At 33.1% G+C, this 17,067-nt stretch overlaps 1 protein-coding gene across 6 annotated transcripts; it reads right to left on the bottom strand.

The window, feature by feature from the left end:
- Nucleotides 1-538: 538 nt before the first annotated feature.
- Nucleotides 539-16,723, bottom strand: LOC143898371 (uncharacterized). Of its 6 annotated transcripts, none has more exons than XM_077407798.1 (15): nucleotides 16,422-16,723; nucleotides 15,070-15,291; nucleotides 7,850-7,971; nucleotides 7,618-7,714; nucleotides 6,995-7,103; nucleotides 6,621-6,917; nucleotides 6,289-6,527; nucleotides 6,071-6,199; nucleotides 5,822-5,936; nucleotides 4,830-5,736; nucleotides 3,940-4,500; nucleotides 2,780-2,932; nucleotides 2,243-2,431; nucleotides 1,991-2,136; nucleotides 539-1,921 (listed from the first exon to the last, which is right to left on the bottom strand). In XM_077407798.1, the coding sequence occupies exons 1-15, from the start codon at nucleotides 16,497-16,499 to the stop codon at nucleotides 1,809-1,811; spliced, it is 3,477 nt and encodes a 1,158-aa protein (XP_077263924.1). In that variant the 5' UTR covers nucleotides 16,500-16,723; the 3' UTR covers nucleotides 539-1,808. The 6 variants fall into 6 exon arrangements, with proteins under 6 accessions (XP_077263924.1, XP_077263922.1, XP_077263928.1 ...); XM_077407796.1 differs by having other exon boundaries at nucleotides 2,243-2,434; XM_077407802.1 differs by lacking the exon at nucleotides 16,422-16,723 and adding an exon at nucleotides 15,811-16,021 and having other exon boundaries at nucleotides 2,243-2,434.
- Between the last annotated feature and the right edge of the window lie 344 nt (nucleotides 16,724-17,067).

The raw sequence follows: 17,067 nt of genomic DNA on the forward strand, positions 1-17,067 counted from the left end.
ACAGTATATATAGTAGTAGTAGATATTTTTCGCGAACAAATATACGACATATTTGACACATGTAATTTAATTAAAATTCTATAGAGTTCTCTTTGCTATCGCTCGAGCTACGTAATTGAGTCGAAGATTAGTCGATATCACAATCGGGTAACTAAGTTAATATTTAATAAAACAATGACGATAATTCTTGACTAATTTTAGCTTGCACAGAATAGATATATAAAGAAATAAACGAGATATATATGAATAGACATGAAGAAAGAATAAACATGAAATATTGATATAGCGTCTTGTTTGAAAATGACTATGAAAAATCATGAAAGAAGCAATAAATAATATTTGAACATAATTAAGGGTCAAAAAATTTACAAAAAAAAATTCGATTTGCATATTTAAAAATGTCCTAACTATAAATAATCTAACTTCCACGTATATATTCACATTTGGTTGCACATTAGTTGCACATATGGAATCAATATGTGGAATCTTTTAAAGTAAATCTCTGCACTTTATCTTTCATTGCTTTTTCACAATCACGTTACCACAAATTCAGAAATATATCTATATTAAGGCAAATTTTGCCTCTCGTCATATTATTTTTCCTAAATCTGTGCAGATAGCAAAGTTCGTGATCTTTCAAGTTCGATTACTCTCACAAAGATCAGGTACTTGCTAAATCTGATTAATAATCATATGAATATTTTCGATTATCCGTACCTTATTACGTAACCACAAAAATCAATAAAATTTATCATTTATTTTGTGGAAAATTTAGTAATATTTTTGTGTGGAGAACTTAAGTGTTTTGGGATTTGGAGAAAGAGACAAAGAAAAAATGGGGTAATGTGGAATGGTACTAATTATCATAATTACAATATATGTGATTTTTATAAGGAAATAAATATTTGTACTGTTAAGGAAATAATTAAAGACATTAAAAAATCCGTATAAGAGATTGGATTTCCGAAAATTTCAAATGATTGTACGCTCCTAAAACCATATAGTACTCATCAATGGAACGAGCATTCGCGCATTCAATAATCGTTTATGTACGGATTAGTGAACACGAGCGAGTAGACAATTTTAAACTTACTCGTGCTTGCGAATGATCCGACTAATATCGGGACATCAAAGGAAAGATGTTCACGCCTATTCGATGTGAACGACCGTTCCTTTAATTCGACTGTTCGGCGAGCAGTTTATTTCGTGTCTTGTGTATAAATATATATAATTATATATAATGCAATTATATATGAATTATGTCTCTATATGATCATATATAATCATATATGTACATATATAATGAGATATAAATGTAAATATATATAGTCATATATATAGTCAATAAATATTAAAAAAGAATTCTGTTAACTTCGATTAAGGAATAACGCATTGATAAATTAAGTGTATATTTTTTTCAAAAGCTAGAATCAAAGGTGAAATGATTTACATATAACTTGGCGCTGCTTGGCGTGAGATACTGCCGTATCTCTTGATACCGTGAAATTTTAAACAGAAGCGAATTTGTGCCAGTATGGACGTAAGGCAAATATTTCGATCGAACACGAGCGAGCATTTGTCTGAATATGGGCGAACGCTCGTTTTGCACGCTCGTACTCGCTCCGTTGGTGAGTACGCGCGCGCGGATTAATATTTACTATTTACTGTAGTAAAGGAGCAGCACCAAAACACACTGTATACATGCACCGTATGCATAAGGATAGATACAGGTGCGTTTCTTCTTTCAATTTACTTTATGTTCATACTATTGTTTAAACTATATTTAAAACTATTAGATAATACGTATGTCAAGCTTTTCTTTTATTTTCTTTCATCATGCTTTTGGCTTGCATTAAGAGATAATCGAAGGATGTCTCTTCATTTCCTTGAGACAATCTCGGAGTGTTACTCCTCATATCGTCTGTTAAGAAAATATAATTGCCATAAGTAGACAATAATACTTTGTACATATATATGTATTAACTCTTACCAAGATCAGCATACGTAGAATTGCAAAAGGCTCTACGACCCCCAAAGCATATATCATATCTAGGTAAAGACGGATTGTCATTACCGTGCTCCTTAGCTTCAAACGCATCATTTCTGTACTCAAAAGTGACGAAACCGTAATTATCGCTGAAATCAATCATATATTGTAGATGAGAATAGTAATTTCAAAAAAATAATGAAGTCAATGATATAATGTTAAGAAAATAATAAAGTGGATTGTAAAGACACATACCCGCGTTCACGAAAATGTAAACTAACATCTACAATAGGTCCAAACGCCTCAAATCTTCTACGTAGATCAGTTTTGGTAATTCCTTCGTTTATGCGTCCCACATATAACACTCTCCGTTCGTCTATTTCCTTCTTTTTTACTTTGTTATAAGTGTATTCATAGGGTTTGTGATAAGGACGTAATGGCGATCTACTAGAAACAAATTATAAAAATAATGAAAACTTGTATTATTATGTTAATAAGATTTTACATATACGACTATCTATTAGGGCGCATAGTTAATTGACACCAATGGAAAAATTTAGTTTCCACAAATAAGTTCATTCTTTCTTAATTTTTTTAAAAAATATATAATTTTATAAATATTTTACAGAAAATATTAATTATAAGACATTACGAAAATAAGCTCTTCAATTAGCAACACACTATTTAACATTGAACACAATGTAATAAATTATAGTAGAAAATTTGCTAAACAAATATTCGTTTCTACGTCTAAAATCATGTATCTCATGTATCTCAAAAAACATGTTTTACCTGCGACTTCTATAATGATTGGTGGTAACGAAGGAATATGATCTCTCATACATATAAGGTCTTTCAAGATCGCTGGGATTTCTTTCTCGATGATTAGACCATCTATTTCTACCGAAATTATTCGAAGACGGTGGAGACCTACTGTTATAATTCCTATAAGAATTTTAAACATTTATATTTAAATCAACCTTATTCGTAATTTAATGTATCCTTAAGGTAGTTCTCCGGTCCTTGTACTAGAGAAAATCGATTTTCTATAAATTTTCTTGAAACTGTGAATATACGTTAATTTAGGTGTACTTTATGCGTGGTATAAACTTCAGTACCTCTTGCGGTATAAAAAATCAAGATACTGAGCCTCAAAGTTTCAACTTTTACTAGATTTTGGTAAAAATTGAAACTTTGGAGGCTCAGTATCTCGATTTTTATACCGCAAGAGGTACTGAAGTTTATACCACGCATAAAGCACACCTAAATTAACGTATATTCACAGTTTCAATAAAATCTATAGAAAATCGATTTTCTCTAGTACAAAGACCGAAAAACTACATTAACTTTATTTACTTGCTTGTTTGGAATAAATTATTTCAATAAACAAATAATAAAAAATTCATTAAAGTTAAAATAACGAGGAAGTTTAATTATTTTAATAAATATTAATAAGTATATAAATGCTTATTAAAATAATTAAATTTATATAAAATTTTTTGCTATTTTTTTTAACTTTAATGATTTTTTTTCTATTTAAACTTGGAGTTTTAATTCTATTTTTTTTTTAATCAAAAAGACAATCATTTCAAAATTATAAATAATTAAAGAAAATTCCTAGTAAATTAAGTTTCATAAGTCAAACAGATTGCACTATTCGTCTACTTAAATTCATTTACAAAGCCACATATTCTTTCACTGATTTAAAATGAGAATTTTATTTAAAATTTTTTTTTTTAATTTTTCATTATTTTTGTTAAAAAAAATATCGTTTCCAAATTCATCCAAGAATCCATTTTAATTGCAAAAATTAGTTCAATTTTACAATTAAGATTGTCAAACTAGAGAGATGTAGGCTGATTCGAGGAAATATAATTATCTTAGAATCATTCTATATAATTGATTGCATAATTATTACGTGTCATATTATTTTTCTTTCTTTCGTTACATACCTTGAATGACTGGAATAATGTTGTCTGGTAAATCTAGATCTGGATATAGATCTAGATCGAGATCGGTTGCGGGATCGAGAACTGGAACGTGAATGTGAGTATTTCGTTGAATAAGGTGAGCGAGATGAATAACTGCTGGTTGAGCTGACAGAACTGCGTCGATGACTTATTGTTCGTCGGCGGGTATTGCTACGTCGACGAGACCTACTCCGACTTCTATTCCTACTTCTACTTCTGGTTGTGCTTCTACTACGTGTATTAATATTTCTGCTTCTGTTCCTATTTCTACTTCTAGTCCTGCTCTTGCTTCGGCTTCGGCTTCTGCTTTTACTTTTGCTGTAGCTTCTATTTCTCTTTCTATCTCTACTCCTGCTTCTGCTTCTGCTTCTACGCCTGCTTCTACTCTTGCTTCTACTCCTGCTTCTGCTCCTGCTTCTGCTCTTGCTTCTGCTCCTGCTCCTGCTCGTCTTATTCCTACTTTTGTCTTTTGATCTAGATCGACTTAAACTGCGAGAAAGTTTTTTGCAGGACTCTTGTTCTTCCTTCTTTGTACTTTCCTCCCTATATAATATTATACAAATCATTATAATTAAAATAAAAAAGTTCTTATAAAATTTCACAATAATTTTTCTCAGGGAAGAGACAAAAAGGACTATATTAAAAACATGTGTCAAAACTGATCAATTAAAAAAAAAAAAATCTTTTCTAAACGTATATAGTTGTCACAATATTATCATATTGCATCATTGTTTAATATAAATAAAATCTTTTGAGTAGATTATTCGCGTTGTTAAAACAATTGGCTTGTCTTGGACACAAGGAACACTCGAATAAGAAGGTTCGTCGTGAAATCTAATAAAGCTTAATAAGACTAATATTTGATACATTACTTTTTTTCATCTTTCTCCATAACATCCGTCACTGCGTTTGTGGAAAATTCAAACATAGTTTCGTTAGTTTGTGCTTCTGCATCACAAGTAGGTGGTTTTGGCTTGTTTTTTTCTGCTTCTATCTCTGATTTCTTTTTAATGACTGGAAATATATCTCTTACACACCAAATCTCAACATTACCATCATCTTTGATTATGAGTTCTGTCATAGTGGTAGCAGTATAGATATGCACTACTTCCGTGGGATCCGGAATCTGAGTGGGAGATTTGTTTGATGTTTTCCTAATTCGATATTCTTCAAAACTTATTTTGACTCTACGAGATAGATCTGTCTTTACTTCTTCATGCAACTTCACTTCTAACAACGTGTTTTGAGTACTCTGTACATTTGTATTTTGTATTACGTTGTTTAAACTATTTGTAGTGGTCACTATATTTTCATTAGAATTATTTGTTGACAACGGTGATTGTGATGCGTTTGGCGGATTCTTCAGTACAGAAATCATACGCTGTGTTTTATAATTCGTTTGTACAATATTTGTTTTAGGTAACATACCATTCGATTGCAAGATTCTGTTAGCTAAAGCTGAACGAATGGGCATTTGAAGTGTGGCAGAAAATGTAGAAGATTCATTCGATTTTATATTTTTAACAACTGATAAATTACTTGAATCATGAGATTGTTTTAAAAACGTCTCCTTTTGACAATCTTCATGATTATTTTCAAGCAAATTATCTTTCATCGTTTTATCTTGCAAGGCTGCTAACTTGTGAGCTTTCTTGTTAATGCCATTAACCGGTTTCAAATTGTAGTATACATTTGAAGTGAGACTATTCTGACGTTCCTCAATTATGCTCGAATCCTTATTTTGGCTCGATTTTTGTATGGATATAGGTTTTGTAGTTTCTACAAACAAGATACAGAAATTTTAGTATCTTTAATTGAGATAGTTTTTTGCTATTGTTAGATTGTCCATTGTTAAATAACTTACTGTTATTATTACAGCTCTTAGTATGGACAGAGAAGTTGGGAAGACTACTACAATAATCGTGATCCAATTGTACCGAGGTATTACTGAATGTGCTACTCTTAGCATTGTTCGTTACCTAAAAAAGCGTTTTAATTAGTAATTGATTATTTTATAAAATATTTTGCAACAATGGTCGATATATGAGACAAATAGATGCGCGCATTTTACATGCACATTTCAATTGCGTCATAATTTAGGGAAAGGACTTACTGTAGAACTTGTCTTCAAAATCTTGTTACGAGGAGCTCTGTTTTGCGTTCGTACACTGTTACGACGATTCCCACCTTGTATATTTGGCATAGCAGGTATTACCGGAATAGTTTTTTTACGTCCAGATGCCTGAAAAATTCAACAAAATAATCGTAATTAAATCGTAATCAGATTATGCTAGCCTGCTTAAAAATTAAAATATTTATTCAGATAATAACCTTTATTTTATCCAGTACGTCTTGGGATAATGAGTTGCGTGCACCCTTTTGTAGAGTGGAAGCTTGCGAAACGGATTTCTCCGATACGCTAATCCGACATTCTTGTGTTACTTGGCACGGTTTGTTTGATCTCGTGTCATAAGTGCGATTATTTTTAATGACCAATTTATTGCGTGGATTTGAATTTTGAGAAGCCTCAAATTTTTCTAACAAACTCGTTGCATCGACTGCTTCTAGTACTAATGAAAAATAAATCTTATGTTAGTAAAATGTTTCTATACCTATTTTTATCTAACGGTTTAATACGCATTTATATAAATTGATTTAAATACCTGGTACTTCTTCTTTTGGTACGGTTTCAACATCTACATCTTCTTGTTCCTCTAACTTGACTTTTTTATTAATTATTGCAATCGAATTTTCTTTCTTTTTCCTTTTTCCTTTTGCATTTTGATTTTTCTTCCTAATATTTGTATTTCTCTCATTTATTTCTCGAGATACAGGCAGAGTATTACTTGATGGACACTTCAATTCTTTTTCTTTTGTTTCTTGTTCACTTTTAACTTTTATATCCGTCATCATTTTATTATTATCAGTTATTTCAGATATAACATCTTCCTTAATATCAACTATAAAAAAAATTTTATTCTCCATCAAAATAGACAAGATAATAAGAAAAAACATTTAACAATTATTGATGACAAACCTGTATTTTGTTCTTCTTCCTTTAGTATTAATCCAAAGGGTTGGTTTATTATTGTATCCGACTCATTTACATCAGGTAAACCCATGTTTACGGTTGAAGCGTCCGCATTCTGTTTCCACATTGGTTACAAATTAGAAAAACATTTAATTATTATATTGCATGCTTTTAAACAATGCAATTTATATATAGTATTTATTAAGGCTCCTGGATATATATACTCGTCGGTTTGCAATTTCCAAATAAAAAGATATTTGCATAAAATAACACTTCAGATTACTTCAGCACACTCGAAAATACTCCGAGGTCCTATCCCTTTCCCTTGACAGTTAATAAACAGCCGTAAAATAAATGTATAAATACGAACCCTAGTCATGTGCCTGCGCATAAGCCTACATGACTATAGGCTTCGTATTACATTCATTTTACGGCTGTTTTAAGGGAGTATTTTCGAAGGTGTTGAAGTAATCTGAAGTGTTATTTTATGCAAATATCTTTTTATTTGAAAATTACACGCAAGAATTCTCAACGTGTCATTTCTCGCTTCTGACGTCACATTCCAACATAGCCGCGACGAGTATATATATCCAGGAGCCTTAATTATAATATTATAAAGAAAAAGTAACCTGTAATAACTCCGAGTAATATTGCTCAGGAAAGTTAGTAGGACAGGATGATATAGATCGCATCATAATATCATCATCCCAGCCCTGTGGAATCGCCCTGTATAAAAAACAATTACATATGTTTACATATTGCACATTCGTCATAATTATCGGATCATATACATATATAAATATGCATAACGTTCTTGATTTCTTGAACGAAAACAAAATACTTGAATGAGAATGTACTTACAGTTCATTGTCAAAAATCGTGCTTGGATAAGTTGTGGCATTTTGAACATTGATAGGAGGTTCTTCTTCAAAGTTTCTTATTGCATACATCAGTGCTTCATGACGTCCTAGCGGCGATACCACCTAAATTTTTTTATAAAAAATTCTTTAAAAAATATTTGTAAAAAACATAATAAATATTTAATTTTTAAAAATTATTATTTGCGTATATAAAGAATATTTTATAAAAAATATTTTTTATGTAAGTGTATATTGATTGCAATGCTTTAATGTTTTTTACATATATAAAAAATATTAGTCGTATGGTTTAATATAGATTCTACCCGAGATTCTATATACCTTCATTTCTATCTTCATTTTTCAAATTTTTATTTTATTATATTAATTTAAGGAGGATATAGTTACGGAATCATAAAATAAGAATACCCGTTTTTCTTTTCTCATAGGTTAACATATTCGAATCATCCTTTTTTTTACTCTTTTTCTCATATAAATTGACTTCATCTTAACTGTCATTTTTGTAAATATGTTCCTTTTCGATTTGAATTATAATTTTAAAAAGTTAATTCTTTTTGCAGTTTTAATCATTCATAATTAATTTTCAATTAAATCGTAATTTATTAAAACCAAACAATCAAATCGTAGTCCATTTATTTCTAAAGAGACAAAAAAACTAAAAATTGATACTTTCTAAGAAAAAAGTATATAAAGGTAAAAAAATATGATTTCACAGAAAGGTGTTAGAAAGATGCTACTTGGCAATCTCGCATCTTTTGTAATTTATACTTTTTTTTCTTTGTTTACTTCACATTTGAATAAACAGAGGATACTGCAAAATGACAAATTGAATAAAGATTTAAAAAATTTAATTTTTTAAATTATTATCTGCTTCTAATCGCGAAGGGAATATATAGTCAAGATACTTTTTTAAACATTTAAACATATTCAAAATTATTTTATATTATTCAAAATATGCAGGAAACAATCTGCTCTTTTTAAATTAACACCTTGATGACTTCCACGCGAATTTTGTAACCTCTATTAAGCTAGCAGGACCAAATCAGCAAAATAAAACTGGATCTGTCAGATTATTCAGTAGCCAGTTTGTACTAATTTGTACAATTAATAATAATTTTGTACCCCGTGCCATTTCGAAAAAAACTGTGGCGCCGTTACAGTTTTTCCTTAATTAATATTAGCTATAACAGGACAATTAAAAAAAAAAATCAAGGGCAGAAATGCAAAAGACATACAAGTACTAATTTAAATCACCCAAAAAATCTTAATATATATTTATCACTTCTGGCACTATCAGAGCAAAACTAGTCTTTTAAGTTATCAGCAACACTTTACTTTGGTATGAAACACGCTGCGCCGCTTTGGGAAGGTAAATTAATATACTCTTGGAGTCTGTTGCCAATGCATTTAAATCTAAAGAATATATATTTGTCTTTAAATCGTTTAATAAAAACAGAGTAAATTACTTAAAAATTCTAATATCTTAATTGCTTAATATTTTTTTCACATAGTTCTACGAGCATTAATAATTTTTACAATTTATTTATATACAAGATTATATATTTGTGTATCGTTATTTATTTATATATTTATATATATTTATATAAATAAATAAATTATATAAGATTATATAAATAGTATAATTTACATAATATAATTACATTAAATATCGTGCGGGGCGCGGATATAAAAAATTGTTTGGAAATTGTTAATTGGTGAAATATCGGAGAGTCTGAACTTGTATATCTGTGTGGAACTCGAATAGAGGGAACTTTTGTCAAGAATGATAATATTTAACGCGTTTTAGTAATTTTGAAGAGAGGCTATCATGCTGGATTTGCAAAGTTACATTTTTTCAATTACGATTTTTTAATATAAGAGAAATGCGGAACTATTTTTAATGTTTATCAGAACTGTGGAAAGTGTAGAACTATTAGAACTCTTAGTATTTTTTTGAAATTCGTAGAATGTCGTGCCAACTTTACAGACGCAGTGCATGTGTGAAATGATGTTCTAATGGAAAAAGATATTCGATATTTTTATACAATTCAATAACAACATGCTAAGTAATTTCAATTAAATGTACTAAAAAAATGTTGTGTGCATGTGTGTAGAAAGATTTTTAGTGCAAATGAGTTTATTTTCAATCGTTTTCTTCTTCTCAGGTCTACCTAGTGAACTTTAATCGATTTAAGTTCAATGTCTATTAAATTTTTTTAATCCATGCCCATCGATTGCAGGAAATAAAAATGCAACTTTGCAATTATTAATTATTAAATTTATACTATTTGTATATAAAGCGCGTGCACACAGAAATAAACTAAACAGATGTCTCACGTAAAAAATTGACAATGTAGCATTCTGTTTCAATTGTGAAATATATAAGTATACTGGAATAGGCACTGCCATGCTACGCCCGTAGATGGAAAACGATCCTAAGACAGGTAAATAAGTTGGGATCTCTGTCTTTCTCTGGTGTACAAGACGCATGCCTATTACTGAGAGAAAGATATAGGTGTCTTTGTCATGCAAGTTGTATGACGAAGACACTCTGCCCTGATATTTACCTATCTTTCGGTTCGTGCCAGCCGTATACTAGTAGATATATCTACCATTCAGTTTCCATCTCCTTTCGAGTCCGGCTTTTATGTAAAGAATCATGTATAGCGGCTTAACGAGATGTTGGACCTTTGAAATGACAAAAAAATCGATTTCTAGATTTTACACGTGGCCATGGCGATAACTGATGACCTGCGCTAGCAAGTTGAACACGTGACGAATACCATTTCAATATTAATTATATTTATACATTACAAATATTATCCTTTGCGAGTTTTGCCGACTTTTCAATAGTGCCGCGTTGGCGCAACGCGTTATTGAACTCAATAAAAATACTAAAACTCGCAAAGGATGATATTTGTAATGCATAAATATAATTAATATTGAAATAATAGTCCAAAATAATGTAAATGTACTACATAATAATTTTGCATAATTTAATTGTATTATACAATATTTTGTTGAAATGTAGATTTAATATTAAAAATTTCGACATAGTTGTATAGAGACGAGCGGATTAGGGCATTCAATAAATAAGTTAATGATATCTAATAATAAGCCAATCCTTTAAAAGCATTTTGCCGTTTTATCGAACTAAAAGATATATGTATTAAAAATTACGGTTTTTGGCATCTGGAAAAACCAGAGAAAAAAATTATTGAATTTTTTAGATTTTTCTCCGCGCTTCTCATAAAGGCAAAATTTACCTGCGTATTATATATTGACTGCAAATATATTAAAAGCATCTGACCATTGTTAAAACTGCTTTGTGAAATAGAATATATATTTTAAAAAGAATACCTATCTTTTATGAAAAGGAATATCTTTTAAAAAAAATATTTTCTATAAAAAAGAATAGAAAATGTCTTCCGAATTTTCGCGACAACCGTGCTAACACGATTACGTTAAAAGCACGTTAAAAGCATCTAACCATTGTTAAAACTGCTTTGTAAAATAGAATATATTTTAAAAGAAATACCTATCTTTTATGAAAAGGAATATCTTTCAAAGAAAATATTTTCTATAAAAAAGAATAGAAAATGTCTTCCGAATTTTCGTGACAACCCCGTGCTAACACGATTACCCAGGCAGCAGTAACAGAGAAGCCGAGAGAGAAGACTTCGAGTCGAGAAGTCGAGCTGTACTTAACGTTTCGCGTCGTGCGTAGTTTCGGAGTTTATACGAGGCTCAGCCTCAGCGCCGATCGGGCAAGTGTGTTTCTTGCGTTCTGTATTATTCTCATTCCATATTAAACATAGTTCTTTATATCCTACAAACATTGGGTATCTTGCCTACATAAATGAAGATATTCAGTTAAATCGAATAAAAAATGTCATTATTAATTATTCACTAGCGAAGTAAAAGTTTTTCTGATTTGGAAAGAGTTATCGCTATATGCGAGATATTAAACAAGACGCACTACGTGATAGGCACCTTGCGCGAGAATTTATTTAGAAAAAATCCATTTCTATGTCTTCAGTAGATTAAAAAACCTCACTTTTTCTCTCTCCAAGATCTAATTATATACTTTTTTTTAATGTACGAAATACATGTTACGTAATGCTACAAAGAATAGATTTATATCTTTTTCGGCACAATAAATTCGGTAACTTTTTAAATTTAGTATTTTTTCATGAAAAATATTCTTTATTATCTTCCTGATATCATCGGCAATATGCCATCTTTGCGCATCAGTAATATATGTCATTAAATCATTAACGCGTTGAGTGACGGAGTTAATTCGCTCGTCTCTATATATCTGTGCTAGAATGAAAATTTCTCTATATTAAATCCACATCTTGATAAAATATCGCATAATATAATTGAATTATGCAAAATTACGTTTGATACTATTACTTTGGTATTAATTGTATTTACTAAATTACAAATGTCACTTGTAGGTTTTGTGCGTTTTTATTGAGTTTGGATTGTTTGGAAACGCCGATCACCAACGCGGCAGCGTGGCGTCATTGAAAATTAAAGTGCCGGTCACAGGTGACCGACACAGCATTCAACGTATTAAGCAATCAATGGAAGTTTATCACTGACGCTTAATTCTCGAAAAAATTCCCGAATTTATTTCGAATCATTAGAGGATTGACTGGTATCGTTTATAATTATAGCATGATACCTAATGCTTTCGAATTTTTGATTTTTGTGTTTAATTGAAGGACTACGTTTAGCTGAGATTAAACTATCAATTTTATAAAAATATTCTTCAAATAAAATTATTCCAGAAAATTTCATCTTATAAAATTCTTGAAGATAACAAAGTTTAGTTCGAACAATCAGAATCGGCACGCAGGTATAAAACCCTTGGATTTTTTTTGTCCCTTTGACCATTAAAATATATTTCTATAAGCTTCTTAGATATCATTGAGTCGAAATTGTGTACAGAGTGCGATGGGAAAAAATTGGGACTTTCTATCTCAATAAAGAAAAAAAATTCAATATTTTGTGTCTCAAACATGATTAGTCAGTTTTAGCCGAACGTTTCTAAGAAATATGTATCTATAATCTGTAAGAAATATGTGCGTAGGTCTACCTCGCAGCACTCACCCCTCGAAGATTGTACTCTCATTTGTTTGAATTCTTTAAACAAATTTCGTTATTGTCTATTTAAATATGTACTTCTGTTTGCAAAAAACTTATTTAAATACAATTTTAACAATTGTCACTAAAAATTCATAAATATTAACCGTCTGCAATAAATTCAACGTTTCGTTCCAACAACTCGATAATGAAATAAAAGCCCTTTATTTCTGAAAACACTACATTTTATTATGATACCTTGTCATTTTTCAAGATTTATAATAATACAAAAAGATACAATAACTCTTAGAAATATCCATACGTCAAACATAATACGACAATCGAGTTGCTGAGTGAAATACGATGTCGGGGTTATAGTTTTAACTTCGGGCAAAGAATTAATATTTTTGTATTATTATTAACATGCCTTTCACTTATATAGCCCCTAAAGAAACTATTTCTGGAAAATATTTTCGCTATTGAAAACAATAGTATCTGAATAACGAAAACCATTTTTCAAAGTCTTAATGATGACAATGAAAGTTGTAGGGGTAATCAAAGAATAAAAGGAAAGACAGGCTTCTAGATATCTAGGAGTAAAAGGAATTTTAAATATCGACTGTTTTGAAATTTTTGTTACCCGCGACGAATTCCTTTCCTTTCATATTCTTTCAAATTTGCAACTTTTACTGGTACCTAAGTAAACTAGGAACCTTACCTATGGTATAGGTTGCTTTTCAAAATTTTCTTCCTTTTATTTATTCTGTAGACCACTTTAACTAACTTTCACCATTACTAAAACTTTGAAAAATCCCGCTTTTCTTTATCCAGACACTGTTTAAATAAGGAGAAATTTGAACGACCTTGTGCTTCGTTGAAGTCAATCCGACAGTGATTAATAGTACGCAAACTTAAAAAAATAATATTTCACTCAAACAATTACACTCAATCAAAAAAATATATATTTTACTCAATTTAAAACAAGCTTTCAAAGACATTAAGTGTCTATTAGGGGAACGTTTTTATTTTATCAATAATATGTTGTATCTTTTTATACATATTTTGATAGATGTTAATGTATGAAACAATATTTTTAGAAATTCGAATTTAAGCAGAAAGATGTAAAACGACTAAAAATTATTTAATTATTACTTATTTATTACTTATATATATATTTTTTTAATAGATTGTTTCCTGCACACTCTTCGAGCTACATAAAATGTTAAGACATGTCGGGATATCAAGAAAAAGAAAAGATGTTGAACATATGAATAAATACCGCCTATGCGACAATTAAGCAAAGTTTTCAGGACTATTCAGGAGAGATAAAAGACTGCCAAAATTAAAATGTACAACTATTTATGTAACTTTTTGAATAAATATTAAAACTCTTCTGTAAATAATATGTATTTATAGAGCTTGTTGGCCCAAGCTCTATAGAATAATGATACGGAACAATCGAAGCCAAAAAATGCATTTCCAGAAAAAGTCACGTAGGCAGTATTATTTTTTCACAGACGATAAGTATGTCATTGCGCTGATCAGATTAGACAACGCGTCTATATACGACTGCGCAAGTCTAACAAAAATTTTTAAATTATACCATCACAATTATAAATTCTATTTCTGATCTTATTCCGACGCGACGCGTGCAAAAGCTTATATCAAAAATAAAAAATGAATTAAAATTGTACATTCTACAACTATCAAGTATTAATGAAAATATCTGTAAATGTTAATATAAAACGTCAATAAAATATTTTTAATCGATAAAAAATATTTTTCACTAAGATGATATTAAGACAATAAATGTCAAGGTAAAAATATCTGAATAAAAATATATGAAAGTATTAAAATATATGAATGAATGCTTTATCGTTTCCTTATGAGGGTACAAGATTTCTGTTTAATAATTCTGACTAATCCTTTATTACGAATATGTTAACAACAGCTTTTTTGAAAGACTGCCCATGCCAGATGGCATTTAGGGCAATCAAAACCATCGCGATAAGCGCCGAAATTAATTTTTTAGCCCGCCACTATCTCTAGACGTTCATAAGCACGTCGTTCGAGCGATAATGACTTCGTGCAAAAAAAAAAAAAATGCCTTACCTCGCCTCTCTCCACGGCTTGGAGCTCGTGTTCGGGAAAGAGTTCCTCCTCGGGAAAGAGAAAATTTGGTTCAATCGGACCCTCCAGGGATCGGTCATTAGCAATTGAAGAATCGACATACGGTCGAACGTAGTAGTCGTAGGGAAATCCACTGAAACTAGTTTCCATGGCACGGGTTTCCCATTCGGATTCGGTGCGCGTCGCTCGATCGCGTCTGTATAGCTGCGCACACAAACGACACACTTGAGAAAAACTGAAAAAGAGATTACTCATACGCCGATACGCGCCCCGACAGACGACAGAGCTTACGCGACTATAACATATTCGAGCGCGCTGCTGCCAAGCGTGCCACGCGCTTTTATTCTAGGTTATGTTACCGCGGGGGTAAGGGAGCGCGACGGGCGACGGGAACGCGCACGTGTACACGGCGTTTCGGGGACTTGACACTCGACGCGAGCCGCGCTTCGCACGACCGAAGGGCGATTTCGCGTATATATTCGCGCACGGCGGAGTACGACCGGAAAAACGTGCGAAACGCGTGCGTGAATCCCGTCCGGCGTCCACGTTGCACGCCAGCTCGCCGCGCCGACGAGACGAGCCGCCGTGTCGTGAACGGAGCGAACCAGCTGTGGCGGCGCGGCGGCGGAGTCCACCGATCGGCCGGGGTACCGTTATCGCGAGAACGGAAGGTATTTAGATTCGCGGACGACGACGCACTCGGTAAACTTGCACGACTCTCACGGGGATTCGCCACGCTCGACGGCGTCTCGGATGGACGGACGGGCGAACGGATACGGATGAGTGCGCGGCCCGAGGACTCCGTCTTCGAGCCCGCACATGGAAGGAGAGCGTCTCACTCTACGCGAGAGAGAGAGAGAAAAAGAGAGAGATAGAGAGACCCGTCGGTAGTCAGCACCACCGCGTCACGCGTGCGCGCGGCCTGCTGAATGAGTGAATGTGAGTGAATGCGCGAACTTGCGTATCGTATGTGTTATATTGGCGCACGAGTGAAAGGGAGAGAGATAGGAGGAAAAGAGAGAGAGAGAGAGAGAGAGAGAGAGAGAGAGAGAGAGAGAGAGAGAGAGAGAGAAAAGCCGGCAAGCCATGCTCCATGCTTGCCCACGCCGCGCGTCAGCGTCAGACACCACGCCTCCGGTGATTATAGCGGGCTGACTGGCTGACATTCCGCGTGGACGCGATTCTGAATGTCCGGCTGGATTATTAGATTTATTAGGACGCGACGTCGCCACGGGGATCTATACGCTGATGCTGTTCGCTTTGTATCGTTCCGTTCGATCACGTTAACGCCATGCGACGCGACGGCGCGCGTCAAATGGCAAAGCTCAACGAACCTCATTATTCATCGGCGGAGCGATCACCGGATAATCCACTGGATACCACTCAGGGTACTGGAACATCCCGAACATCATGTTCGCGGAGCAAGCGCGAGAAAAAATAACGTTGCCCGAAAAACGCTGCGCGAATTCCGACCGGTAGTTCCACACGCGCGAGAGCACTCGTACACGTGATCGCCACGTTTGCGGAGGTAAGGTACGGACACTGCGGAGCGGACCCGGCCACGAGACGGTTCGCCTGTACCGCGCGTACTGTACTGTCCACACACACACTGACACCGTTCTCACAAGTCTGTCCACAGAACCTATACTAGTCTGCCTCTGTGTCCGACGCGGTCAGTGACGAGTATCGGACGAACCCGAGACCAGAGACTAGCCACTAGCCAGCCAGTAGAGGGCTAGTACTGCTAGTAGGACTAGTAGGAGTAGGGTCCAGTAGAGGGGTAAAGGCGGTGGTGAGCAGTAGAACGTGGTGGGATACTGAGATATCCCCACCGCTTGACACGGGATGCATTTCGGTGTAACTGATGCTGGAGAGAGAATCGTACGGCTTTGGAAAACGAAGCAAAGGTATTCATTTTCATGCCGCTCATAAATACGAAAGACACGAGAAAATCAGCCCGCGCTCTCATCTTATTTCTAA

The sequence above is a fragment of the Temnothorax americanus genome, unplaced genomic scaffold (assembly GCF_048541705.1).
Source record: "Temnothorax americanus isolate GAGA-0224 unplaced genomic scaffold, ASM4854170v1 Scaffold23, whole genome shotgun sequence".
NCBI lineage: Eukaryota > Metazoa > Arthropoda > Insecta > Hymenoptera > Formicidae > Temnothorax > Temnothorax americanus.

Excerpts from the sequence above, each read along its gene's own strand:
- LOC143898371 (XM_077407796.1), bottom strand. The coding sequence starts at position 16,499 with ATGATGTTCGGGATGTTCCAGTACCCTGAGTGGTATCCAGTGGATTAT. Across the intron at positions 5,737-5,821 it reads TAAGAGCTGTAATAATAACA|AAACTACAAAACCTATATCC; the intron begins GTAAGTTATTTA and ends TCTTGTTTGTAG. Across the intron at positions 2,435-2,779 it reads AATCATTATAGAAGTCGCAG|TAGATCGCCATTACGTCCTT; the intron begins GTAAAACATGTT and ends ATTTGTTTCTAG.